The 27,881-nt window shown below is 35.3% G+C and overlaps 2 protein-coding genes across 8 annotated transcripts in view; one reads left to right on the top strand and one right to left on the bottom strand.

Annotated features, from left to right (window-relative positions):
* The window catches only part of SMC6 (structural maintenance of chromosomes 6), a 49,690-nt gene extending 26,260 nt beyond the window's left edge, over positions 1–23,430 (top strand). For 5 of the 7 annotated variants that reach the window (XM_026088815.1, XM_026088814.1, XM_026088811.1 and 2 more), the window contains 13 exons: positions 103–304; positions 440–554; positions 2,704–2,864; positions 4,519–4,654; positions 5,543–5,623; positions 8,021–8,191; positions 9,766–9,903; positions 10,704–10,849; positions 11,526–11,651; positions 15,384–15,489; positions 17,265–17,417; positions 19,382–19,479; positions 20,857–22,033. In XM_026088815.1, coding sequence (XP_025944600.1) covers positions 103–304; positions 440–554; positions 2,704–2,864; positions 4,519–4,654; positions 5,543–5,623; positions 8,021–8,191; positions 9,766–9,903; positions 10,704–10,849; positions 11,526–11,651; positions 15,384–15,489; positions 17,265–17,417; positions 19,382–19,479; positions 20,857–20,965 — 1,742 coding nt within the window. In that variant the 3' untranslated portion in view covers positions 20,966–22,033. The other 2 variants (XM_026088813.1, XM_026088817.1) reach the window with 2 other exon arrangements.
* Positions 23,431–24,853: 1,423 nt separating this feature from the next.
* VSNL1 (visinin like 1) overlaps positions 24,854–27,881 on the bottom strand; it is a 96,105-nt gene continuing 93,077 nt past the window's right edge. The window contains exons 3-4 of the mRNA XM_026088818.1: positions 26,833–27,048; positions 24,854–25,893 (exon numbers count right to left, since the gene is read on the bottom strand). Of these exons, the coding sequence (XP_025944603.1) occupies positions 25,696–25,893; positions 26,833–27,048 (414 nt within the window). The 3' untranslated portion in view covers positions 24,854–25,695. The remainder of the gene's footprint in view (positions 25,894–26,832; positions 27,049–27,881) is intronic.

Below are 27,881 nucleotides of genomic sequence, written 5' to 3'. Positions count from 1 at the left end.
GACTACTTAAAAAAAAAAAAAAAATCCTTAAGTGGTAAAATGGCTATTGGACTTACATTATGGAACACAGCTCCTTAAGCTTTGTCTTTTATGTTTATTTAGGTGCTTTCATTCATCTGAAAGATGCTGAACTTACTTTGGCTGTTGAATCTTGTTTAAAGGGCCTAGTTCAGGCATTTTGCTGTGATAATCATAATGATGAAAGAAATCTTCAGATACTGATGTCAAAATATTATCCACCTGGGTTTCGACCTCAAATAATTGTAAATAAATTTCAGGATAAAGTTTATGATGTCAGACACAGGTAAGTTATGTTTTGAATTTTATTGCTTAAGTGCAGTCGTTCAAATTATTATCATTTGGAAGGAAATATTTATAATCTTATTTTAAAGAATCTCATGTGAACTTTATAAACGGTTGCCTTTTCCTCTTTCTTCAGAGGAGTTCATCATCCAGAATTCCCATCAGTTCTCACAGCATTGGAAATAGATGATGCAGTGGTTGCCAATTGTTTGATTGATATAAGGAGTATAGAAACGGTCCTGCTGATTAAAGTAAGACTCCCCGCTCCCTACTGGCCTTTAAAGAAGGGCATTGTTTCGTGTATGAGGCATATAAAATACCTTCTTCGATAGTGTCCATAATTAACAAAAGAAGTAGGCAAGGGTTTTTGCTCCAGGAGAATAACAGTTACAGACACTGYGGTGAGGTGAGACCCACACTGGCTCAGTAAACCCTGATGGTAACAGTATTATAATGCAGCACATGGCCACATATGCTCCTACTAGAGGTCTCCCCTTAAAGCTGTGGTCTTGAGGTTCAGTAAACTGTCAGCATCCTGTTTCTGACACTTCTTTCTGTCACAGTTAAGACAGAGTAAAATGACAACCTGTAGTGGATCTGAGATTTATTTAAGAACCAACAAGTTTAGAGCTTTTATCCTACTTCGATTATTTCACACATGCACTCGCTCCCTCCTCAAAGCATTCACTAGGTCTTGACTTCCCTCCCGAGCAGGGTCAGATAGAAAGTAGTGTTGGTTCTTGCTGTGCAGATGATTGCCATTACCTGTTTCAGACCTTATTGTCCAAGGTCCCTGGGTATCCTCCAACATTTGTCTCTGTGGAACCCCATTTGCAGGATGTTCACCTTCTTTCTCAGTCTCCAAGGACCCTGGTTTCCTCGTCTAAATATGTGCAGAGTACTACATGTGATCAGCCTCCTAATTGGTGGTTCTGTCTCTTAACTCTTTATTCATTTGTGGATTCAGGATGCGTCAAGCTTGTTTTAGTCCAAGTGTTACCAAAACTTACAACTAGCCTGTACCAGTTGTAGCTAGCAAATAGCAAGCTTGTGCTTTAGAGTTCAGAAGTTCAGTTTCGGACATTGACCCACTCATACTTGCACAAAATTATATTCCTCCTGTCAGCATTCAGTTTATTTTTCACTTACCACAACAACTAAAGCCACTTTGGATGCTGCAGGGTTAAAGCAGTTGAGATGAGAGAATGCAAAGAAGCATGTTTGGGAATACAGTCTGGTAAAACCAAGCATAACAATAATCACCTATTAAACATTTTAATGAGGTGATTAGAAACTGGCATTGAGTTAAGCTTATGTATAGTTTTAGTAACATAATTTTTTGATCACCATAAAATCCATGTTAATGAACTGTTTTCTGTTGATATGATATAATTTTTATCTTAATTGACTTTTGATTTTCTATTACAACTGAGGATATGAGCTCCAGCAGACATGACTGTGGATGAACTGTTCAAAAATAAAGATAGGAGGTATATACTTTYATTTAAAGAAAACAAGGAATTCTACAAGCAGCTGAAGTGTAATGGTGCTTGCTTTCTTGTGGATTATCTTTTCCTCCAAGACTGCTTGTCCCAGTTCATCCTCTGATACTCCTACTAGAAAAGAGAACTTGTGCTCTGTCTAGTGCAGAGCTAACTATTTAGAAAATGTTGCTTGTGCTGAATGGGATTTGTAACAGCTGAATTCTCTGTGCTTTTCTCATAATAGCAATGCTAGTTTTGTTCTTACTCCCTCTGCAGTCTAACTTATTATCTCTAGTTATTATATTTATACTATTATATACTATATATATTCATGCTACTATATTTAGTTATCTAATTACTGATTTTCATAACGCTCACTCTTTTAACTATCTTTGAGACTTACCAGAACAATTTGAACTGTATCTGAAAAAAGTTGAACAGGTATTGTGTGGAAGAAATGAGACTTCTGAATGGATGACATGATTGCRTAACGATTAATTTCCTCAGACAGCGATACTTGTGACCACTTGGTCCAGCACTGGCAGTGGTTTTTAGCAGCTGATTTCCCCAAATTTTAGTTGAATGTTGTTTGATATAATATCTAAAAGAAAACTGAAGTATTTCCTGTATRTGTATTCCATTTTTGATAGTTAAATATGCCTAGTGCTTAGTGACCTTTGGCTAGTAATTTTTCCCATGGCAAGTTATGAAAGACTGATCAGACTATGGAATTTACAGTTTAGGTAATTTTGTAACAAAGAATCAAAGAAAATAGCAGCTAAACTGACTGTGTTTTTTGTTTTGTTTTTGAAGAACTTAAATGTTATCTGGGTGAGAACTTTTAGATAGTTTTCAATTGGAATCTTTAATTATGGTTGTTTTTCTATAGGTATGATAAGGTCATTGTATTTTTCAGAGTAGCTGTAAAGCTCGTGAAGTAATGCAGAGTAACCGGCCCCCAAAAAATTGCAGAGAAGCTTTCACTGCTGAAGGCGATCAGGTATTTGAAAGACGATATTACTCATCTGATTACCTCCGACCCAAGTACCTGAGCAAAGACGTTGAAGCAGAAATAAGGTTAGCATTTGTAATGCTGTATTTCTAAAAAGTGCATTTGTTGAAATTAATATTAGAATGGAATATATGTCTGTTTGGATATACGTGCATRAGAAAAATAGATCCACCCAGTTTGTTGTCTTGTATGTTGACAGGACTTTCCTCTGTCTCCTTTTTCTTTTAAGATTTACTTTTWYTTTTTTTTTTTWWTKRGGATTTTGGAAAACTTCTTTATTTCAATGTCTTTCTGTGATAGTATAAACCTGAGATTTTTCACAGATATTTTTCAACTTGTGGCCTGTAAATGTTGTCCAGAGAGCTGGGTTTTGCTGGGCCAAATACTCCAGGAAGTCTATTTTACACCTACTGACAGTGCTGTGGAATCAAAGCTATTTCTTTAAAAATCTGAGACCTGAACAGTGGTACTCTAATTTACTGCAAAGGAAGCATTTTTATTCAAACCAAATTACCCTAGCACTAATGGTAGGTGTCTTTCTTGTTTACTTTTAAAATGGTAGTTTGAAAAAACAAACTAATTGCAAAGATAGAAACCTGAGCCTTCACCAAGCAAATTAGTGCCACTAGAATACTTTTATTTTGAGGCCCAGTTTGTATTACTGACACAGTAAGAAAGTATTTTATTTTCCATATTAATAGCTGATAGTGTAGACTGAGTGTTGAAACCTTACTTCTGTAAATTTGAAAGCTTTAAATGTCGGGCAGCTGTACTTTGTTCATGTCAGCGTGTAATGAACTTCATTTGAAGATTATTTTGATAACTTCCAAAGCGTTACAGTCATTTCATTACCAGTATTGGAATGGGAGAATGATATTGGCCAGTTTAAAGGGGAAAAATGTTTTTTTTCAGAATTTAGGACAAAGCAATGATTTACTTATTTGAAATGATATATGCAATTTACAAAGCACTGATTTGGGGGATCAGACTTAATCAGTCCATTCCATTTTTCTGTAACAGATTGCATTTAACACTTACCTAAACACTTTTTACTGTAATACTAGTTAAGCCTCCTTTTTTTTCTTCCTTCTTTCCTTTTTTCTTCCCAGCAATGAAACTTTATCAGAGTTTTGCTGGCTATAAATAATAATAACAAATACCTTTATTTTGCCTTTAAATTGGATTTATCGCAAACTGAAAGAATTAAATGTGGAAGTTTCTAGGACTGAACTCCTTTTTGAAGGAGAAATATAAGAAGCTATAAAATAAATTTTCCCACATCTCTGTTAATGTATTTTGTCTCTGATTGGAAGTATTTTGTCCTAGTTAAAGTATGTATTTTTTTCTCAATGTGCAGTACTATTTTTAAAAGTCATGGCACTATTTAGCTTAAGTATTTGGYCTATTTGCTAATTTGCTAACAAATGTTACAGATGGTTAAAATCTTATGCATGCTGTACCCACTAGGGACTGAACTGAGTCCATCAACTATAAGCTGGTTATCATCTACAAGTGCTGCTGTACACTTTTGGTATTTCTTTATTGGTCATTAAAAAAACCATCCAGTGCACAACAGTACCTGATTTTTAGACATTTCTTGATCCTTTTGTGCCCTTTAGTTTTGTCACGTTTTGTTTTATTTTTATTTGTGTATATCTATCTCTGTGTGTGTGTGTGCATGTATATAACATGTATATAAAAATAACACATTTTCTTAAGTCACTTGGAAAAAGAAGTTGAAAACAAAAAGGCACAGCTGACAACATCTCAACAACATTTGCATTCCATTGAAAAAGAGATTAGGCAGAATGAAGATCATCTTCATTGTCACAGACGACACCAAAAAGAATTACAGGTAAAAATAGATACGCTGTTAAATCACAGAAACTGGTCAGTTGTTCCCTATTTCATTGGACTTCTGTGATATATTTTGAGTGAATGGTAGTTTATTTTAGTTTTCTTTTATGTTGCTTCCATTCTGTATGTTTTGGGGGATTTGGGGGTGGGAGGTTGTTGTGTGGGGTTTTGCTGCTTTTTTTCTCTGAATACAGCCTTTCTTGTGTTAAGTTTTACAAGTAAAATCTCCACTTCTTTCTTTGACATGTTGCAATATTTGATATACGTTTCTTTTCCCTGCTTTTAAACCCCCCCACTTCTTTCCCTTGAGCCTTGACTGTATGCTCCTAGAATCTTGTTTCTGTTTGTGATTTTCAGTTATATTCTTTGTCTGTTGCTAAATATTTCTCCTTTAAGTTTCGCTAACTTGAATTTCTTCATAAACCTTTTTACAACTGCTTAGTCTTTTTCTGCATAATTTCTAGTAATAGTAAATAGGATATATATTTATGGTGGTTAACATTCCAATAATACAGTAAAAGGTAACATAGACTATATAAGGTTATWTTCAGTGAATTATAAGTTAGGACCAGCAAACAACTGGACCACTATTAAATTGCTGAAGAGTAGTATTTGAAGGAAAAATAAAATACAGAAATGCTTTGATGTTGAGTGGAAATGCTGTAATAGCTTAATGATTTTAAAGTGCATGTTGCTTTCAGAACAAGTTCTGTCTTACAGAAATGGACTCCATAATTAAGCGTTTTTGGGAAGGATGGAATGAAACCTCCTATGCAGGCTCTAATGGAACGAAAAAGCCAAACATATTTGGTTTCTGTGTTAACTTCAATGAACAACTGATAACCTTTCTTTTTAGATAAACTTAAGAATATTTGCTTTCTTTCAGATAAAAATAAGAACAACAAATGCAGAAATATCAGATCTTGAGAATACAGAAGAACACCAGTCAGTGGACATCCGTACATTAGTAAGACTGGATTATCAAATTCTTTCTAATAAGGATATGAAATTATCTCTTTTCATGCTGGCAGCATTTTTAAATAGGAAATAAGCAAATACTGTATGTACAGTAACAACTTTTATCTCACTTGTGTAAATAGTGAAAAATGTTATACTTTATGAAGTGTCTACAATTATGGTAATGGTATTTTCTTTTTTCAGTGGGTCTTTTAGCTGCAGTTTTTCTTTTCTGTGCCTCATTAGCTCCCCCTTGTTCCCTGAACATGCAATGTTACTTTTGCCCTTCAAACTGATAGCACTGCAGGTTTATTGAAGGCAAGGCGGTGTTGCATGAGATAATATTCCATGCATTTTCTTTCCTCATGCCAGACTTGCTGCAGACTGCTGAAGAGAGAGACATGGCACTACTGGAGCAAGTCCAGCATAGGGCTACAAAAAGATGATTAGGGGACTGGAGTGTCTCTCCTGTGAGGAAAGGCTGAGAGAGCTGGGCCTGTTCAGCCTGGAAAAGAGAAGGCTGAGGGGGGATCTTATCAATGTATACAAATATCTTCAGGGAAGGTGTCAAGAGGATGGGGTCAGACTCTTTTCAGTGGTGCCCAGAGACAGGACGTGAGGCAACGGGCACAAACTGGAACACAGACAGTTCCATCTGAACATGAGAAAATACTTCTTTACTGTGAGGGTGACAGAGCACTGGAACAGGTTGTCTAGAGAGGTTGTGGAGTCTCCTTCTCTGGAGATATTCAAAACCTGCCTGGATGCGAACTTGTACAATGTGCTCTAGGTGACCCTGCTTGAGCAGGGGGGTTGGACTAGATGATCTCCAGAGGTCCCTTCCAACCTCAACCATTCTGTGATTCTGTGAATGAGGAGATGCAGTGCTGTACATTTGGAGGGCAGAAGGAGCATCATTGTAGTACAGGCAAAGGCCCGTATGAAGCGTAAGTTAGATCACACAGTGCCTCTCTGCCCTGAATCCATGCTTTCTTGCCTGGCTGTCGCTTCACCATGTTCATATGTCACCCTAAGTGAGGATCATTACAGTATGAATGTTCCTTCAATGTTCTTAATTAATGAGTTCTTAGAATGTACAGCTACATAATTTAAGAATAGAAAAGCCTTTCTGATCATCTAATGTGATTTRTATGTTGTTGGCCATGGATTTTCAAGTGTTACTCTGTATTAAGTTAAAGACTGGATGGCAAAAATCTAAATTTTCTGAGATTCATGCTGACAGGTATCAATAATAACTGAAACAACTGTAGTCAGGATTATATTCCATGCCAACTTTTCCATTATCTAATCTGGGATCAGTGAGAGACTAAGTTGCCCAGAATTCTCTAGGTATCTTTTTTTGTCATTTTTGGTTTTGGCACAACCTCACAGCCTCAGCAGTTTGTTGTCTTGTGTGTGTGCGGACACGCTTATTCCAAAATTTATTTAAAAATAAAGGATCAGTAGGTACAGATTCAGTAAGCTCTTCTAGGATTCCTTACTCAAAATAATATACATTTTTTTTAAACCAATAGAAGTATATTCTCTTTGTCCGTTTAGTGGAATTGAAAATATTCTACTACATTTTTACTGGAGAATATATTGCTGGTTTTTGTAGCTCCAAAAAGTTATTGGACACTTGCTTTTTCAACATAAAAACTTCTGTTGCTGTCTGATAATGGTCTTGTGCAACTGTTAGATTTGTATATTTACCTCTCCTTATTCCTGTCTTGGATTTTTGTTGATGTCTATCTCAGTTTTCTGTACTTTCTGATGCCTCYTCTGTGTTAATTACTGTTCTTGGCCACCTTTCATTGCTACTTTGATTTCACCATTGTCTTTTCTTGATTGTGAAAAAGCATCTTAGCAATACAAGTTTTCACTCCTATCTTTTTCTCAGTTTTTTGGGGTGTTTGTCTTTTCTGCTTTAAAAAAAAAAAAAAGTATGATGATAATTGCTTAGGAATGGTGTACTTGTCTAGCGAACAGAGCTAGCCCACTTACATTCAGTATAAAGAGAATATAGAAAGAGCATATATTTTCACAGATCCAATGTGTTCTTTGCTTAGAAAATTATTGTAGTAAAACCTTATAATAGCTAAGTCCAAGCAAAATCCTATTCACTCAAGTCTTTCATCACAACTCCCAAATTAAATCCAATTAATTTTCAGGCAGGTAATTAGGAAATTACTCTTTTGTGATTTGGTTTAGTGGTCTCCAGCAGGCTCTGTCAAGCTCTCCTGGGCTTTATGAATAATTATATTGAACTATTTGTATTCTTRTTAGAGAACTTAGTGTAGTGTGTGTAATCTTGCACTCTTGGAAGTGACACTAAAATAAAAATCTTGCACAATGATATGCAAATGTATGTCAACTTTTTCTTTATCATCTTAATATATTTTGACAGGAAGATGAAGCTGAAGAAAACAAGAATAAGATGGAATCTGTAAAGCAGGACATGCTGCAACAAAGTGGAAAAATGGAAGAGCTGAAAAATATTCTACAGGCAGCTGAAAAAAAATTTGAAGAAATGAAAGAAAAAATTCAGCAAGTAGAAGAAATTGCTGGTCCAGTTAAGGTAGCAATAACTTTATATCGTATTTTTTCTTTGTTCACTTTGTGTGGCAAGGGAGATKGTGTTAGAAGGAGACAGGAGAAAAGAGTGTGCTCTTTCCTGATGCATTTAAGACCTACATATGAAAATGGAAATAGGCCATTCTGTCCAGGGCATGTCAATAAGCAAGACTGGAAATACTTAGAAGGTGATGTTGATTGTAATAGCTGCTACTATTAGGTTTGAAGAGAGTTTAATTTCTTCTTAAGTGTCATGAATTAGAAAGGACTTTTTCTTTTTCCTTCTGCTAAGGCCTGACAAAATATGAATAAGTGGCCATTTTCAAAATGACTTTTGGAGTTATATATGGAATGTCTATTGTTCTGTAAAACTGCATAATCACAGAAGGTAATAAGACATGGTTTTGATTATTCAAGACTATAGAAGACCACAGGGAATTAACAAGACTTAAGATAAAGGACAGAGTGGTGACATGCCAAATTTGGTATTGGAAAGTAGAAGGTTATCTTGTGTTGCCACAAATAACTAATGGGCTTGAAAGTGGAAGTAACAGTTGAGCAGATAAACAGTATTCTAAAATAGTGAAAGTATGGAATAAGAAAAACTCAGAACTGTCACTCATTATTACTTGGAATCTCTTGTATGGCTCACTTAAACTGTAGATTGATATGTAGTCARCCCAGTTTAAAAAAGCAAATAAGAAGGAAACAGGTAAGGAAAATAACTGATAAATATATCTATTGTGATAGTACTAACAATATGTTCTCTTTCCTTATAGAATTCTTTTTAAATAGAATAGATGTATTCAGRCTATTAGAACACTCTTGCTAGATAGTAAGGGAGCTAAACACAATGAAAGATGACTCTTAAATTCCTGAAAGTCTATTTTAGATGTACTTCCTTACAGTTTTTAAATAAGCTGTTCACACGTATCAAGCTGTGGCTTAAAGGTGGGATTAGAAAAAGATGAGAGCATCCATCACTGGCGATAATTTTCTTTTTAATTCATGTAATATAAAACCTTTTTTGGTAAGCCAGCTACTAGTTGACAGGAATGAAGAAGAAAATCATCTTCCAACTAATTCATATCATTGTACCTCTTTGCTGTTCTGAAAATAGTAAATCTCTGCAGAGTTATGATGCGACTTTCACTGCATTGACACACTATTACAATATAGAAGCTGCTGTGGTCTATATCCCATTATAATTGTAGCAGGACACTCAGTTTTCTTATGGAAACTTTCTGACTGGAACATAGTGTACAAAATGTAGTTTTCAGAGTTTCAGGAGAAAGAATCTTTTTGAAGATTAAAACATAATACTCCCCTGAAGATACAATATCTAATCATTATCAATTCAATTTTGGGAAGCAGTATAAACATTTATTATGTTCTTATTAGGAATGAGTAAGACTTTTTGATCCATTGCTGTTAAAACACCTGGACTTTAGAAGGAATGATCATGCTGAACACGATCAGTTAGATGGTATTAAAAACAACATAACTACCTGTGGTAGAGAGATGCTTTGGAATCTACCACAAACAGTTCACTCTTCRCATCTGATTTATTCTAAACAGGATGAATTAAACCAAGCTGACTCAGAAGTAGAAAACTGTAAACGCCGTTTGCAGCACTATGAAGACAAACAGAAAGGACACTTGGCTTGTATAAAAAGACGTAGAGAATTACTAGCTGACAAAGAAAAAGAATTGGAGGTAGTATCTTTTTTTTTCCTGTCTCTTTTGTTTTGTTTTTTGTTTGTTTTTTTGGCAGTTGAAATCAGATAATCAGGATCCTTTTAGTATTTAGATACTCTGTTGTTCTGCTTGTATGACATGCAGACCATATTAATGCTCAGGTTTTTAGCTTGGTCTAAGTTATTCATATGTAAATCAAATAAAAGTAACTTGTATATATACAAGTCAAGACTTTTTGTTGTCTGGCATAGCACCTTTTAGTCTTGACAGATAACTTCAGTCTTCAGGGTTATCTAGCTAGGACTCTTCTGGATTTATGCAGTGAGAAGATTAGAATGACTTAATCCTAAAACTTGTATTTTAGGTTAAATTGCATAAATTTAATATTGCTTTGGTTTTTAGGCGGTAAAGTTCTTTTTCTTCTCTTGTACAGATCTCATACCTGGTCTTCCAGAAACTTATCTAATCAAGCTTTATTAACTAACTCTGAAATCACACTCAGCAACTTTTGAGAGACTAAGTCCTATTAAAATATGGTGAATTTGGTCCCTCATTCATCTATATTAGATAAATAATTGTGAATACATTTGAGTTCTTGAATGGATACAGTTCTTATCACTGAAATGATTACCTACATCTAACTGTTGTTAGTAATATTGCTGATACCAGTAATTTTGCTGTAAGGAATAATACACAAAGAACAAAACAAAGACTTTGTTCTTGCTTGGAGAACTTGATTTTTGTGCAGTACAAAACATTCATTGCAAGGACTAACATATTTTTGAAAATATAACCATTTATTGAATTTCAAACTTTAGGAAAAAATTGCACAGGCTAGGCAAATATACTCAGAGCGCATTGAAGTCAGCAGAACTGTTAAGAGTCTTGATGCAGAAATGAATCGCTTGAGAGAGAGGATAAACTCAGAAAAAGATCGCCACGGAAGCAGAGAAGAAATTATACAGTGAGTAATTTTTAATGTCTGCATAGTTTAGGTATGACAGAAGAGGTTGGCAAAGAATAGTTTTCTTACTGGCTCATAATGCTGATATGTGATTCTAATACTTCAGCTATAAATGACAGTGTAGAAACATGCTATGCTAATTGCTCAGTCAACCAATACTAAACAGGCTTGCGGGTGTTGAACTGCCCTCTAGTGATTTTCRGATGGGCTCTATACTCTGAAGTTATCAGTGATCAACTGCTCTTAATGTTTAGAGGTACCCCAATGGTGACCAGGTGGTGTGAAAGGACCTCAAATGTTCTGGGATCCATTGAGCATTATGTGTACTTCTAGTCTGAAAAACTAATATGGAAGTTAGACAGTCATTTGAAGTTTTGACTGTAATGTATTTAAAAAAAGTCACTCACCTTGGATACTCTTAAACATGAGCAGCTTAATCATTAGTTCTCCTTGGTGTCAGTTTCCTTTTATAAGAAGGAAAAGTAGATGTAAAATTAATTTTTGACCTCTTCTCATTTGTAACCAGTGGTTTACCTAACTTGTCAAAATGCTTTTAGCTTCAAAATAAAGCCTTCATCTGAATGAAGAGTTTTGGCCATCAAAATAGTTTTCAGTAGTTAAATCAATTGCTTGGCTTTTATGCATATTGATGGTAGACTTTCTGTTGATAAAACAGGCAGTTTTTTGATGCAAAAGAAAAATATGAAGATGCAAACAGTAAAGTAAAGAATTTAAAGAAATTTATTAAGCTGCTGGAAGAAATAATGACACAAAGATTCAAAATTTATCGGCAGTTCTTAAGGTGAGTCAATTTTACTGTAMCTTCAGTTGTCAGATAATTTATATATAGAAATAAGTATTCACTAAAGAATATAAAAAGTACAGTTGTTTCCAGGACCTCTTGTGAGCAGTATCAGCAAATTACTGTTAGGTTTCCATACTGTATGTGTTAAATTCAGTTCATATGATATTAATATGTGGAATAGCAGCATATTATTTTGCCTTTTCTGAAGCAACCAAATGGATTTCTTTTAAAGAGAAAGGTGTGCTAGTATCTACTTAAGTAGAAGACATACAGAAACCTTATCACCTAAGTCTGACAGTTTTTGAAGTCTTCAGTAGAACTTCATAAAATAAGATACAGCTGTTCCACACATGCTGCAATTATAACATGAATAATTAAACTGTTGGATTTTGGCAACTCTTTAGGTTTACTTGCAGAGGTACATGGTTCTTTGCTGGTTTACTGATGTGTGAGATTACTTTCTTTGGCCAAAGAAATATACTGGGGTGATGTGTGAATTGTGCCCATACTTTAGGGTATAAATTATAGAGCAGATGCAAGAGAATGAGATTTTGATGGTGGTATTCACAGCAATGCCTCCCTCAACTGAAGGTTCAAAACAGTGTTCAAAACTGAGGGGTAAGCATTGTAACAGGTCTTGAAATAGGTTAAAGTTATAGATCCCTATCACTGGAAGTTCTTAAAAATGTGATAGATGTTTGTCAGGCATGGTCTAAGTATACTTGAGATTTGTTTTGACAGTTTGTTTATGTGAATTTTTCATTAAAGAGTCTCCAAAGTAGATATATTTGCCATGAACTAAAYCAGCAGGTATGAGAGAATTTGGATAAGGTCTAGTGAGTTGCCTGTTGCACTTGATTTTTCTTCATCTTTTGGATTACCTGATATTGAACAAAGCTTAGACAAAACTGATATACATTTCTATTGAGTCCCGTGATACTTCTGAAGTGAAATAATGCATGATTAATTATTTTAGTTCCAGATCTCATGATTAGTGTCTCAACACAACTTCCAGTCCTTGCCTCTCTTTTGCCTTGCATAGCTGTCTAACCTTACTTTGCTCCCAGATCCAGTACCATAATGTCTGACAGTTTAGCACAGCCTGGACTGACAGTTGCAAAAAGAATGTGATCAGTTGAAGCTCCAGGCATCACAGAATCACAGAATGGTTGAGGTTGGAAGGGACCTCTGGAGATCTAGTCCAACCCCCCTGCTCAAGCAGAGTCACCTAGAGCACGTCGCCCAGGACCATGTCCAGATGGTTTTTGAGTATCTCCAAAGATGGAGACTTCGCAGCCTCTCTGGGCAACCTGTTCCAGTGCTCTGTCACCCTCACAGTAAAAAATTTTTTTCCTTAGATTCAGATGGAACTTCCTGTGTTTCAGTTTGTGCCTGCTGCCTCTTGTCCTGTCTCTAGGCACCACTGAAAAGAGTCTGACCCCATCCTCTTGACACCTTCCCTGAAGATAYTTGTATACATTGATAAGATCCCCCCTCAGCCTTCTCTTTTCCAGGCTGAACAGGCCCAGCTCTCTCAGCCTTTCCTCACAGGAGAGACACTCCAGTCCCCTAATCATCTTTTTGTAGCCCTTTGCTGGACTTGCTCCAGTARTGCCACATCCCTCTTGTACTGGGGAGCCCAGAACTGGACACAGTACTCCAGATGTGGCCTCACCAGGGCTGAGTAGAGGGGGAGGATCACCTCCCTTGACCTGCTGGCTCAGGAAGGTCTCAACTATCCTGACTTAACTGAAGACAGTTCTGTTTCAGTACTTGTTTTGGACARCAAAATGTCACCATCATACTAGTGTTGAAATAATCTGAACTTTCATTGATGTTCATTGAGGCTAATTAGCTACCATATCCTCACATAATTTCGTGTTGGGCCAAACAAAACTTTTTCAGCATAGGGCAGAGGAAAGAAATAAGATCTTTATTCAGATTCTGCAATTTGGCAGYTTTCTCTCTTATGAAACCTCTCTTTTATTAGGAATGCACCCCTTCTTGCTTCAATCCCTTAGTATCCTATACCTATCAATGAGGATTGCTTTTTGTGGCCTCTCTTCAAAAGGTAGGGCAGACTACCCTGTAGAGTGTTTCATAAAGCTGAGATCATTCCCTGGCCTCATCCCAAGTTCTTCTAAAAAGTCTAAAGGTGGTTTTGTTCTGAACATTCGATTCTTAAACGTTGAGAAATGAAGCTATGGTGCTTGTAACAATAAACCTCTCTGCAAGAGTCTTTGGATATAATCCAACTATTATATTCTACAAGTCATGAAACTGTTATTGACAATATTCTGGGAGATCTCATCTGCCTTTTTGAAAAGTGTCTGTGATGGGTCTCACTTAAAATAGTCAAATCCTTATTGTTGATTGGAGGCAGTCTTATTTTTCTTCTTAGATACTTAGAAAAGTTAGGGATCTGCTTTAAGTTAAATATCTTGATTCCTTTTATAGCTAGTGAAGTTCTGTAGTTACCTTGAATGATTTTAAGTAGGTTAATTTGCTATTTTAGAATGAGATTAATTTCTTTCTCTTTATTGGCTACTGAGGGCGTATAGGTGATGATCTTGGTTTTGGACACTTAACTTGCTGTAAAGCTAGCATTAGATGGGAGGAATAACTCAGAATAATTGCAATGCTGTATCTGCATTGCTAGTTGTGCTGCCTTTTGAGCACTGCACTAAATTGTGACTGATCTGCTCTTCTCTAATGCAGTCCTTCACCTTTATCATTCTCTTCAGGAAAAATTGAGGGACAGTAGTGTTGGCTCTGCTTTTTATACTTCTCAGTCTGGGGTTTTAAGGAGGTGTAGATAGGTTCTCCTGACCATTCTGTTAGGATTGTATTCTGTGCAGTGGAGATGCAGAAATACTAGGGGGTAGAATTTACTTGCAGAATCATATGCTTGCCTTTTGGTGCCTATATGTACATGTCTGCRGGCACAATAGGTTGTTTAGCTCCCATTAGTCTTAGGTTGATGTAATCGTTGCAGGTTGTAATGGATGTGCCAATTTGCTATCTGTTGGCTCCTCCTTTGTAGATCTCCATTGACTGTAATGGATACTTAGACAGTTGTCTTGTCTCTGAACATCTAATTTGGATCTTTTGATCTCAAACTGAAACTTGTTTCTAGGGCACAAATTTGAGCTTGAATCGCACTTTAATATGTCTTAAAGAACTATAGTTTGTTCTTGAAGGAACTGTGATGTGTTGTCTATTGGGGAATTACAAACTAGAATGGGGGATGGAGAGTTAAAAGGGGTGAGAAAGGAATATTCAACACTGTTTAATTCCTGGAGTCTAACAGAGTCCACAGATTCTTCCCTATCCTTACTGTGCAGTATGAGTACTGGATAGTAAGGAGGAAGTAGAATCTGGTCATTTTCTGTTCAAGCTGTGGAAAAACAGTGTAAAAAGCTTTCAGCTGMTTGGAGCAGAGACTTCTAGAAATTAGTCTTGACTGAGAAATACCAAACATGTACTTCTGGGTTTCTTATTTTGTTACTYTACTTCTGCGATTCTCTTGAGTATGTTGGGCTTCTAATGTTTACTCCTCCAGACTGTAATTGATCTAGGGAAGTGTTATTAATGGTGTAATGCTTAATATTTGAGATTACAATGTGGAACTGCTGATAAAAATCTGCTGTCACTTATTTGCTGTCACTTATTTGCATGTTTTAAAACTCACTGACCTAATACTTATTTGCATAATTTAACTGATTTAAGGCTCCTTTCTTTACGATGCAAGCTCTACTTTGACCATTTATTACGTATTCGAGCTTAYTGTGGAAAAATACTTTTTGATCACAAGAATGAGACACTTTCAATAACAGTAAGTTATTTTATTTCTTCAATTACAATATTTAAGAAAATAAATATATTTCTTGATATCAGTTGCTAGAGCACATGTTGCAAAGGGTAATGAATCACTCTCCCCTCCCCAAAATGTGATGTGCTAGATTTTAGTGCATCATTTGAAAACAAGCAACAACAGAAATGAAYCATATCACCATCTTATGGTCAGGCTGCTAGAAAACATGGAATAAATTTGGATTGTTGTCTTATGCAGATGACAAAAATTCACTAGCCAGTTAGTCTAGTCAGTCTTCCAAAATTATTTCAGTTCCTCTTTCAGTGATAGGAGGCTTTCCTTTATTCATGTGATTACGTAATGGATATCAGTATTTTGTTAGTTATTTCCTTTTAAAGGCTGATAACTTCAATATTATGTATTTTCTGTGCATTTTGTAAGTTTGTATCTTTTAATGTGCCTCCCAAAAAAATTAAGCAGGTACTTTTAAAAACATTGCAACTTTTTTTTTCTGCGTGCAGTTCTGATGCTTCATTTTTTCACATCTGTTATGATATGTTTATGATAGTTTTTTTTTCTTTTTAAACTTTTTCCTCCTTTTTATTTAAGTATTACAGACTTCTGTCAATTCACAGTAAAGCATGACTGTTCTTCTAAAAGTTTAGGGCTTCAAGCTGTTAACTTTGAGATAAACTAAAATTAATTAGGTAATACTTTGAGTTTTCTTCAGATTTGGTAAGGAATTCTATTTATGTTAACACCAGTGATATAGTACTTTAGCAAGAAGAAAGGGCCTAAAGAAGTAGAAGCATAAATCTGAACCCTGCAAGATTCTTGGCCTATATTCCCTTGATAAGTTTCACATTTGGTGTTTGTGGGTTTCATCTTACTATCCTAGATCTGCTTGATTCATACTCCTGAATTTCAAGAGTTCCAGAGATAGCTAGCATGTTAATGCTAACATTTCTCTTCATTTGCAGGGTATTTGCTTTTGTGTTTTAGGAATTTWGGGGAAAAATATGTAGTGACAACATAAATATTGTTTGATATGGTGCTAAATAAACAGGAAAAGTATACATACCTAAAAAAAATTCCAGCTTAATCCACAAGTCTGATCATTACCTGGCATTATCAGTTTAATATAGCTAGTGTTTTGTCTTTTCTGTGCAAGAGTTAATATCACAAGAGATCTAAATTTAGTCAAGGAAGATAAATTGAAAAAAGAGAAAGTTTACAAAATAATTTTAATTTTCTTGCTTARTTTAAAAATAATGTAACTGACAGGTCAAAATGCTTAAATTTAGTCTTAGGGAGTGCCACAAGGTGTCATCATAATCCATGGAACAAATGACTGTTTACAACACTTCATTTATTCTTCCAAAGAAACTGTTCCTTTTAAAATACCAGTGTGATTCAATTACCTGCTATTCTGTTATAGTTGGTAACAATCGGGGTTTTACAATAATATAACARTTCTGGTTGACAGTTGTTAAACACTGTTTAATAGCTATTAAAAATAGAGAACTGACTAAGAAAATACTGGCTGAATCATTTGTTTAATCTGTTCTATTTGTTTTCTAGTGAGGGGGAAAATTACAATGATTCTGGAAATATGTTTTAAAAAGGTTAGGAGCCATTCTATTTTAGTTTCATTTCAGATACATAGCACTGAAATACATAAGCTTGTTCTCAAGTGATCTGTATCTGTATATGTGTAATATGCTTCCAGTTAAAATTATGATTCTGTTAATATGTCTTAATAAGTGTTTTTAAAAATTGCTCTATTTTATTTCAAGGTCCAGCCTGGAGAGGGAGACAAAACTTCCCTTAATGATGTGAGATCTTTATCGGGAGGTGAACGTTCCTTCTCAACAGTTTGTTTCATTCTTTCTCTGTGGTCCATTACTGAATCTCCTTTCAGATGCTTAGATGAATTTGATGTCTACATGGTATAGTTTAAACTTACACTACATTTCCCATTCTGATTTGTATAAATTAGTGAAATAGTTATTATTAGAATTTAAAACAGTATGGTAACTGTAAATAATTAATACTTATTAGGGAGCTTGTTCACTTAGCTTAGTGTTTTTTTGAAGCTTGCTGTGTTTTTTGAAGTTGGTACCAAGAGCTATGAGTATCTCTGTTAAGCTGCGTGCTTAAACCTTARTTAAGCACAAAATTCATGGAATACAACTTTCTGTTATTTCCTCAAGTAGTTGCTGTTCTGTTTATCACACGTTGCCTCTATATATTGCTGTGACAGTCCTGGGCTTGGCCCATGTGTTGACTTCTACCAACTTTAGGATTGACTGATTTCTACCCCACCCCACCCCCAAAGCTAGTGTAGCAGTTGAGTTCAGTGTTGCAGCTCAAACTTGAAGGTAGGCTAAGCCTTATACTTTCACTCGATACCTCCTTTCAAAGAGACTGAAATGCAGAATAATGAGCAACAATACCAGTATCAGCTAAAACTGACAAACCTCATCTTTATACACAGCTTCCCTGGATAGGCAATTAACCACTCCAAAAATCTTTTTTGCTTTCCTACTTATTACTAAGCAGTGTGGTATGGTTTGGGAGAAGAATTAATTCCAGGAGACAAAAATAATAGTTTAGATATTAGAATTTTTTTTTTTAATCTTGCCTTCAATGTCTTTCCACTATCAATGATCTGTTGACTGGGAATTGCAGACCTAGAAAGAAAAAAGAGAATATACCTTATACATAAATAATTTCAAAGAGGAAAAAATGCAATCTAACCTGGTCAAGCAGCCATTTTTCAGTGTGTGTTAAAAGATTTTTTTTACTTTTTTTTTTCTGTCATAAATCAATGATAATCATAGAATCTACAGAACAAACTTCCAAATCTTAAGCCTTTTCTTATTTTTCATTTGCAAAAAAAAAAGCTTATTCATCTGTCTAGGGAAAAGGTGGATACTCAGAGTTGTAGGTCCTGCAGAGACTTTAACTTTCAAACTCTTTCAAGCTAGTAGATGATTATTTTGTGATGTTCCAAATATACTGAGCTGTGTGGGCAGAAGAGGAGGAATTATCAGCAGTTTATAAGTATGTAATAGAAAATGAAGGAACCACTCTTCATAAATTGAAAAATATTAGCATGTTCAGTCAAGTATCCCAGTCCATAAGTTATCAGTACAGTTTGTCTTTCCACTCCTGTGCCAGTAAGTACACCCATGCTATTTCTAAGTTCTTTCTTTTTAAGTACTTTGCCTGTAATCCTGGAGACCCACCACAAGAGGACTCTATCAGCATATTTGCAACAGAGATGCATAGTTTCATGCATAACAGTGTATGGAAGCAGAGCTTTGTTTAACCTCTTCTAATAATAGTATCCCATTCTACATGTTTTAATACCATCTTATACATTTGTCTGTCTTTCAAAAAAAAAAAAAAAACCCACAACCCCCCCCACATAATGTATTAGGTTTTATGCAACCCTTCAATGCTTTCATGTAAAATTGAGACAGGATTTTATAGGAAACATTATTTTGCTAAAATACAGTTCATCTCAGCATACTAATTAAATAAAAGATACTACATGGGTATACTAAAGTTGGTAGGAATAAAAGACTGGAGTAAGTGTGTGTAGTTGTTCAGATAGAAGCTTTCCATAGTGCATATRTACTGAAAGGAATTTATTCCTAAACTTTTGGTCTGAATGTTTCCTAGACTGTAGTTTGTAGCTTTTAGAATTTAACCCTAGTATTTCCAGGCATGGTTTTTACAAGACTTCTCTTTAGCAAAGTTTTAATGTATATGAATTAATTTTGGCAGGTTTCTCTATTAAGATATCTTCTAATTAATTTTTTCTCAGATAATTGTCTGACCGTACAATAGTAAGTCAGTAAAGTACACTGTCAGTATTGCTACCTGATAAATCTTCTGTCTGTAGGACATGGTTAACAGAAGAATTGCAATGGATATGATGCTCAAGGTGGCTGACTCTCAGCGTCATCGACAGTTCATTTTGCTCACCCCACAAAGTATGAGGTAATGATGTATTATATTTCCTAATACAAGAAGTACAAGGAAGCTGTACTGCAAGGATTATAATCTGAAAAAAGTAAATGTGAAAGGAAAGAAATTTTGCTATTTGTAGTGGTAGGATATCAACTAAGTAGTTCGTCACTGTGATTCTGGAATTAAATAGCAGTTTTTTTCACTCTTCCTTAGGAAATGTCTCTTAGTATGGTAATTTAGTGGGGCATGAATCAGATTATCATCTTTAGTGCATCAGCTTTTTGAGATTTTTAATTGTTTAAAGCTGGCTCCAGAAGCTTTTAGCCTGGTAGTTACCAGAGTGATCTTCCCCACCTCCCTCCCAAACTTGACAAAAGATACTGCATTTTTTCCCCTTTTTTTCCCTTTAATACTACTGAACTTTTAAGTGGCTTGTGTTATTTGAGTAGATTTTCTTTTTAGCTCGCTAATCTAGAAGGTGGTAGCTTACTCCTTGTTTCCTTGTCTTGATCAAGTAGTCCACAGTTCTTAAACTTCCATATGATTCCCTGGTAAAACCATGCCCAGCTAAGGGGACAGTCACTGTCAAACTGTATGCATCCAACTGCTCTTTCTAGCCAAACCTGCGGAYGGTAATTCACGTCGCCCAAGACCTTTCTTCTCTCAGCTGACTACACAGGAAATTTAAGCAGTCTTTTAAAGTGAAGTTCATTTTATATAACTGTCTTGCCTTGCTAAAAGCTAAAAAAGTAGAGGAGTATTCTGTTATGTAAGTGGAAATGCTAAAATGGATAAATTCCTGGAACTCTGCTCAATAGAARTGTAGGAATTTTCCTGAATGGTAACTGTTTAAAAGTTTAAGTATTAAAGTGTAATTTGGTTTTGGTTTTGTTACATCGTGTTACCATGTTGCCTGTTCGGTAATAGCATGCAAACAATGTAACAGAAACAAAAGCACAAAGGCAGTCTCAGTGAAAGTGCTGTTAGGGCAATCAATGGAAGAGCTATAACCTAAGACCCTGTATGTTTAGTAACCATGTTCGTATGTATGATGTGAGTGGTTATGCATGTATAAGGTATGTACCACTTCAGGGTCTATAAGGCAGATATGAACCATATTTGATAACTCTTTCATTTGCAGTTTCACTTCAAAGTACCCTTTCCATAATTTTGGTAGTCTAATTGTTAGAAGTCACGTGGCTGAAATCAATTATTGTCTTTACCTCAAGCTTTGACTTAAGTCTTGCTCTGGTATAGTTCAATGAAGCCAGGATTTCACCGCATATTACTGTTTAAAACTGTCTAAGAAAAAAAATGCAGTTATATAAAGGCAAATATGTAATGGAAAGAAATACTTAAATTTGTGTACAGGAAACACTATTTAAATGATGCATCCTTTATTTTTAGTTCTCTACCTACAAGTACCCTTATTCGAATCCTCCGACTGCAAGACCCCGAAAGAGGCCAAACAACATTGAATTTCCGAAATAGGAATGAAGAGGAGGAAAATCAATAAGTATATCTGTGTATGAATGTAACACAGTTTTGAGGATTGTTACAGTATAAATGTGTAATGATGTATACAAGGTTATTACTTCCTGTTGCTGGATAGGAGAACCTTTCATTAGATACCTTCAGGAAAAGAAAAGGTTCTTATATTTTTTAAAACTACTGTATGTGTTTGTACAGACCAAGGACTTAAGCACAGTGTGTAAATTTAATACACAGTTTTGATGATGAGAAAATCCTAAATGTTCAACTGATTGATATTTTTTAACTACCAATTATTAGATCTTTTAATCGATTGTTCTGTTTTTTTCTGAAAATATGAAATATATTTTGTATAACTATGAAGTAATATTTTAATAAACTCTGAGAACTGACACTTGTAGTAATGCTTTAGTGTTTCTGCACACTTAAAGATTAGTCTTAAGATAATTTTGTCTTCCTAATTCCTGCTTTATTTGTTGAACATATGCTAATTAATACATGCTGTAAATGTGTTTTCATTTTTTCCAGTGGAACCACAGTTGCTGAACATAAATTATTACTTACAGTGTATATTTTTGTAATTAGAAAAGTGAAGARTTCATTTGCAGTATATTCTCTGGGTAGGGAGAAAATGTCTTCCTTTCTAAAGAGTTTATAGAGAAGAGTTTGAGTGTCTTTGGACATGAGCTTACAAAAACTAGTGAACTGTGATTTTTATAAACTTAGATTCTTAACTTCAATTAAACCAAGCTCTTACACAATCTGGGTTTGCAGGTATAGGTTAGATCTGTAGATATTCATGACATTATAACAAACTAAAGTGACAGAAATCCTTACTGAAGTAGAGATGATCAATATATAGAAATGGAGTAGAACAGAATTTTGAGAAATGATACAGTAAGGGTTTTTTTTTTTTTTACAGCATTGAAGGCTTTCTGTTTTTGATCTGAGACTAAACTACAGTAAAGGCAGTTAAAATAAGTGGCCTCTGCTTTATTAAAAAATGCAAACATTTATTGGGGATGGAGGGAGAAAGAAAAAGTAGATCTTTTAAATTGCTCCATATTAACTTTCTTCTCTCCTGTTCTTCTCCCTCCAGGAACTTGAAATTGTTGGGAGCTCTTCAAAAACAATCAATTTAAAGTTCGGCCATTAGGCATACATTTTCCTGACATTACAGGGTCACAAGAACAATTAAGATTTTTCAGAGAACAATTCTGCAATTTCTACAGTTACTTACCAAATAGCAGTTCCTCAATAAAATTTCTTTACAGTTCAAGTTCTAAATTGACTTGATAGCTATTTTATTTATTTATTTTTAATTTTTTTTTAGCCACTGCATGGTGATATGTGTTGATGTTGTTTAGCTTTTACCCAAGCATGTATTAAGTTTATAGGTGTTTCTAAGGTACAGAAATTAGCAAAGAATTGAAGGAAATCTACTAGCACTACTGTTAGATTTCCTGCTGTGTTCTAACTTTAGGAATTGCATCTAATGATCTTTTAAAAACTTCATATGTTTAATTCCAAAAGGCTAGAGTATTGGCCCAACAAACTCATAGCAGCCCTCCCATGTCTAGGAGGAGGTTACTGAGAAAACAGAGACAGCCTTTCTACTGAAGTGCATGGCAGGAGAACAAGAGACAGTGGTCATAAACCGAAGTGGGGAGGTTCGGAATGCATAAAGGGGAGGGAAGCGGAAGAGTTCACGATGGAGATTGTAGGTATYAGAACAGGTTGCCCAGAGAGGATGTAGTGTCTCTGTTCTTGAAGGTTTCAGGGTCTGAATTCAGGATTGCTCCTGCTTTGAGCAGGAAGTTGGACTAGAGGCCTCCAGAAGTCCCAACCAAACAATGATTCTGTAATACTCTGATTTCGTGAAGTATATGCTAAAGAAACTTGCAACATTTTTAGGGTTATGTGAAATACTGGGGCAGGGGGATATTCAATTTGCAAACTTGGCAAAACTTTTCTGGAATGCAAAATTCAATTCAGCTTTTTTTTTTTCTGGGTGCTATTACATGATCTTGAACCACACTTTAAGTTTGACTCCGTTTTTTTGGTGAAGCTAGAATATATTTTGGAACCTTTTACAATATGAATTTATAGAATGACATAGTATTAGTTTCTCATTTTGTTCAGTATCCAAGAAAATAAAGCAAGAGTGCAGAGGCAGGGGAGAGAAGTGTTTATCTTCATTGGTACTTTTATAGTTAGTTGTGTGGAGAAAAGAGTTTAAGGAAAAATATCGCTTACCCACTGGGCTAACTCTTCAACTTTCTCCCAGGCTTTCTACAGACTGCTGGAATAAATCTTTCTTGAAATATTGGAGCAGTTAGCGGCGCGTCTTCTGATCTTTAGTTCAAATCATATGATGTATTTATTCTAATCTATCACTGTACTTAATGAAGATGTGTGCCTGACTGTGATTATTACAAGCAACTGTTTTCATGGTAGAGGATTACTTCTGAATAAACAATTATTGAAGCAGTTGCTTGGATACATTTATTTTTGCAGTAATTCTGCTAAGGTCTCAAAGCTATCTTGTTCTTGGTACTTTAGATAAGGAGTTTGTTTATACCAGCTACCTAGACAAACAGTTGTGATTATGATGTTACATTTGTGACTGTTTGAGCTGTTGGCCATTTTGGATGGCAAATGGATTGCTTAATGCTGCATTAAAGTAAATGAAGCCTATCCAGCCTACATCAATTTGAGGTGCAGGGAAATGTAGAATGATGTAGTGCTTCTCTAATAAGCATATGTAAGTGAAAGGGGCATAAAATCCCAGGAATATCCCAAATGCTGTCTACAACTAGTAATTTAAGCCCGAATTGAAACTATGGACATATCTGCACCTAAAGCTTAGATACTCAGAAGTATATTGCTTTTTCAGAACATGTCTTTAATTTACAGTTGCACGTGCTAAACTAAAGTGTTATACTTCTTAAGAATATTACCTGTCTAGCCTAAGAAAAATTCTGGTAAAAGGAGAGACTGAAGTCTTTTTTCTTTCCCCTCTCCTCTCTGTTACCATGCTGAAGATGTGAAATAAGAATTAGGGGAAAAAGCTAAATATTATAAATTTGCATTTTTAAAATTCTTCTCACCCCCTTTTGGAAGTGTCTGGCAAAATGTGTAAAACTGAGCTTCACTTCTAGATTTGAGAATACAGAGAAGGACTTGTGTTTTTATTGTCTTATTTTTAGCTAGTAGAGCTGTCTGATTTCTTCATAAGACAAAGAAGAAATATCAAACATGCAACTGTAAGATATTCTTGGACTTTTTTTGGTAATCCTGCTAGCAGTTGACTTTGTAGCAGGTTTCCCAGTTGCTTTAAACAGAAAAGATTTTTATCCACACTTTCTGCAGCCTGCTAGTTCTCAATGTTTTCTCAAGGCTGCAGAAAACTTGTATTTGCCACAGTATAGAGCAGAACTTGATGGATGTGCTGCACAGAGTTGAGGAGGAGGAAGATGGTTGTCTCAACTGTCCCTTCTCAATAATCATACTTTATGGTTAGTTTATCTCTCTTTTTTTTTTTTTTAAACAACCTGTCTGTTCATATTAAACGTGGTAGTTTAATATCATATGGTGAGAGGAAAGACACTCACTTAAGGAGGGAAAAACATTAAAAGACCAGGTTTAGGCCAAGCAAATAAATTATATTTGACTTACAGCTAGCTTAAAAAGTTATGTAAGCACAGATGTAGTAGGTATACTGTTAAACCTTAGCATCAACATCTTAGAGGATAAACAGCTGCTCTGTTGGCAAATACAAGAACTACGACTTTTGGTTTTGTATAATACGACTCTTCTAATGAGTGAATGCAAAGAAACTTCTTCATGCTTTCATAAAAAAAATACATATTTCCCAGTAGTACAGTGATAGATAACTGCACGAGACTGAAATATTTTTTTCTTGCTTTTTCCCTCTATTACCATGCTGAAGACATGAAATAAGAATTAGGGGAAAAGGTCAAATATTATAAATTTATTTTGGGACATATATATTGCAACCTCTGTGGAAGCTTTTGAAAATTCAGGCAAAGATCAATACACTTTCAATAAAACCTTTAAACTTCCAATAAAACAATATTTTGAACATTATATATATATTTATATATACTTTTAATTAAAGGGAGCATTTTAGCAGGATTTGCTTGTTTATACTGCATTCCTCTGACATAGCTCTTTCCAGATTGAAGGGATGCAAATGAGGTAAGAATTAAGGCAAACCTAAAAGGCATGCAAATGAAGTACATTTATATCCACTGACAATACAAGCACATGTGTGGATCAGACTTAAGAACTGAGGATATCTTCCCCTCTGTCTGTCCAGTACTACTTTACAGCAGAATGGTGACATGATTTATAATAAACAGTTAACATTACCATGGGAATTCAGTGTCACTAACATTACTCAGTCTAGGAGACACAGAGCTAGCATCAGTAAAACATGAACAATAAATAATATAATTCACTGCAGCACAGGACTGCTGCACAGGCTTCAGAGGAATAGGGCTGTTATGAAATGACATTGCACACGTCACGTTGTGGCAGTTTATTTTTATAATATATACTTTTAAAATTCTTTAGCAAATGACATTCTCATGCACACAAGTGTTTCAAACACAAGAAGCAAGTCCATTTATAGGTAGTCCAAGCAAATTTTTGTGTGTGTGTGTGGAAATAGCTGCAAACTGAATGGAACATTTAAACTTCTGTGCAGTCTATGATGCATTGTACACAAGCTCATTTTTGAATGTCACACTGCAGGAGTAATACAATGGAAGGATCACTCTTTGCAGCTTCTTTGAATTCATCCAGTGTGATCTGGTCGTCTTTGTTCTTATCCATCTTACTGAAAATCTTGTCTACCCGCTGCTCAGGCGTCAGACCATCCTCGTTCATTTTCATCATTATCACAGTGCCCACCATTTTGTAGATCGCCTTTGGAAAGAAAGCAAATAGAAAATTCAAAAAATTAAGTCTTAGATTTAATCAGTGTATTGATGTGATCAAATTCTGGAATCAAATTTCAACAATCAAGTGGTTGCCAGTTTCCCTATGGATTTTTTCTTTTGTAATCTGATACTTGTTTACTTAAAATGAGGACAAATAAGTGTTTCACTTTTTCCTTCAAATACAAGCTTTTTAAAATGACTGCACTTTGCATACAGGAATGAATTTCTTTGTTCTTCTGTTTCATAGTGCAAAACTATTGTAATCTGTTCTTTGGATCAACTGTTTATTTATAAGTCATCCCACTGAAATATTTTACATAAATTCTGAATAATCAGCTTTAAAAGGCATCTTCTTTCAGCAGCTTTCTGTGCGTACATGTGAGCAAAATCTGGTATTAACCACTGTGGCTAGTATCCAACAGAAGATTGAGGTAAACTTTATTCTTTAACTGTGCTGTGGCTATCTTAAATCTTAGTGCCCATCTGTAAGAGCTCACTTAAAAGGCAGTGGGTTGTTTCTGCAATCATTTGAAGTTAATCTCCAGTATGGTTGCAGCCACTTGAGCAACAAAACAGTAATTTCATGGGTGACAAGTGATTTTCAGATGGGCTTTGTAAAGCCTTTGCTGTACTGTTCTTACAGTTAATCTGTTCATCARAAAACATTTACCTCTTGATATTTAAAAGCTTATATAGACATGTGATCTTTGCACTTCTCAGATTACGTATCTATTACAATGTTAGTTTGCTTGTATTGCTTAGACATGAGTCACTGAGATGAGTCTCTGTGCCATACTTTTTTAATGATACAATGCACGCAGCCTCTTGTGTGTTTAAAATCTTTAAGTGTATGTKAACAAGCGATCATTTTTTTCCTAAAGAAAATGCTAATATGTGTTGATTTTGAGTGTTGTATTGAACTCACCTCTATAATTTCCAGCATTTCCACTCTTGTAATTTTACCATCACCATCCAAGTCGTACATGTTGAAGGCCCAGTTTAGTTTTTGCTCAAAACTGCCTCTTGAGGTGATGGACAGTGCACAAATGAACTCTCTGAAGTCGATGGTTCCATCTCCATTCTTATCGAAGGTTCGGAAGGCGTGCTGGGCAAACTTTGAAGCATCTCCATATGGAAAGAACTGCAAAACAAAACAATAAATAGAACCGTGGGCAGTGTAAGGAAGGAAGCTATGTAACTGCCTGCAAAATACTGAAGTGAGGCGTTTATGCAGAGCTGCTGGTGGTCTTTGTGTAAACTGAAAATATGCAATTTAATCTTTAGCAACAATTAAAGTGTAGTAACTGTATTAAACCTATTATTTCTATAAAAAAACTCTCAGTTCACAGCAAGCAATATTATGGATATATTAAAAAAAGTATATTATCTCCAAAAGTAATTGAACTAGATGAACCTTAAAATGAAGTTGGGTACAAATAAGAGATTGTACCTAACAACAGCGACATATAACAACAATGGTATAAAACACAGGGGCTGCATTTCATGTTTTCACAGCAACTTTCAGAGGAAATTTGTTTTGTTGAAAAAGTTCTGTTTCAGCATCGAAAATTCAATTCAGTGATATAAATTCAACCCCATCATTAGATTATGACATCTTAGAAGACGAGCAAAGCTTCCCCCCAGCTCCAGCATCATCCTGCGCGTTCTTTTGCCCTCCGTTTCGTGGCCTGTGCTCCTTGAAGCAAGCAGTTCCTGACACATAGCAAACTGGGATGACTGAATTCTGCTCAGTGCTATAGACAGTGCTCAAAACGCTGCTTGGGATAGTACAGTGTTATGGAGRCAGTGCTCTGGGAGCCAGAGCCAAACTTAGGGTCATTTCTGGTCTGCTCTGCCCTGCATTTTGAACTACTTTGAARTGGGTGCCTGAAATGAGAAACTCATTCTGAGGCACTGTTAAATTTACAACTGTTTTTATGTACTGTCTTCTATTCTCTGACTATGAAACACAGC

Source organism: Apteryx rowi, unplaced genomic scaffold, assembly GCF_003343035.1.
Source record: "Apteryx rowi isolate R43461 unplaced genomic scaffold, aptRow1 scaffold_789, whole genome shotgun sequence".
In the NCBI taxonomy this organism is placed as follows: Eukaryota; Metazoa; Chordata; class Aves; order Apterygiformes; family Apterygidae; genus Apteryx; species Apteryx rowi.
The sequence above is the reverse complement of the archived record's forward strand: the minus strand, read 5'-3'. Positions and strand labels throughout refer to the sequence as shown.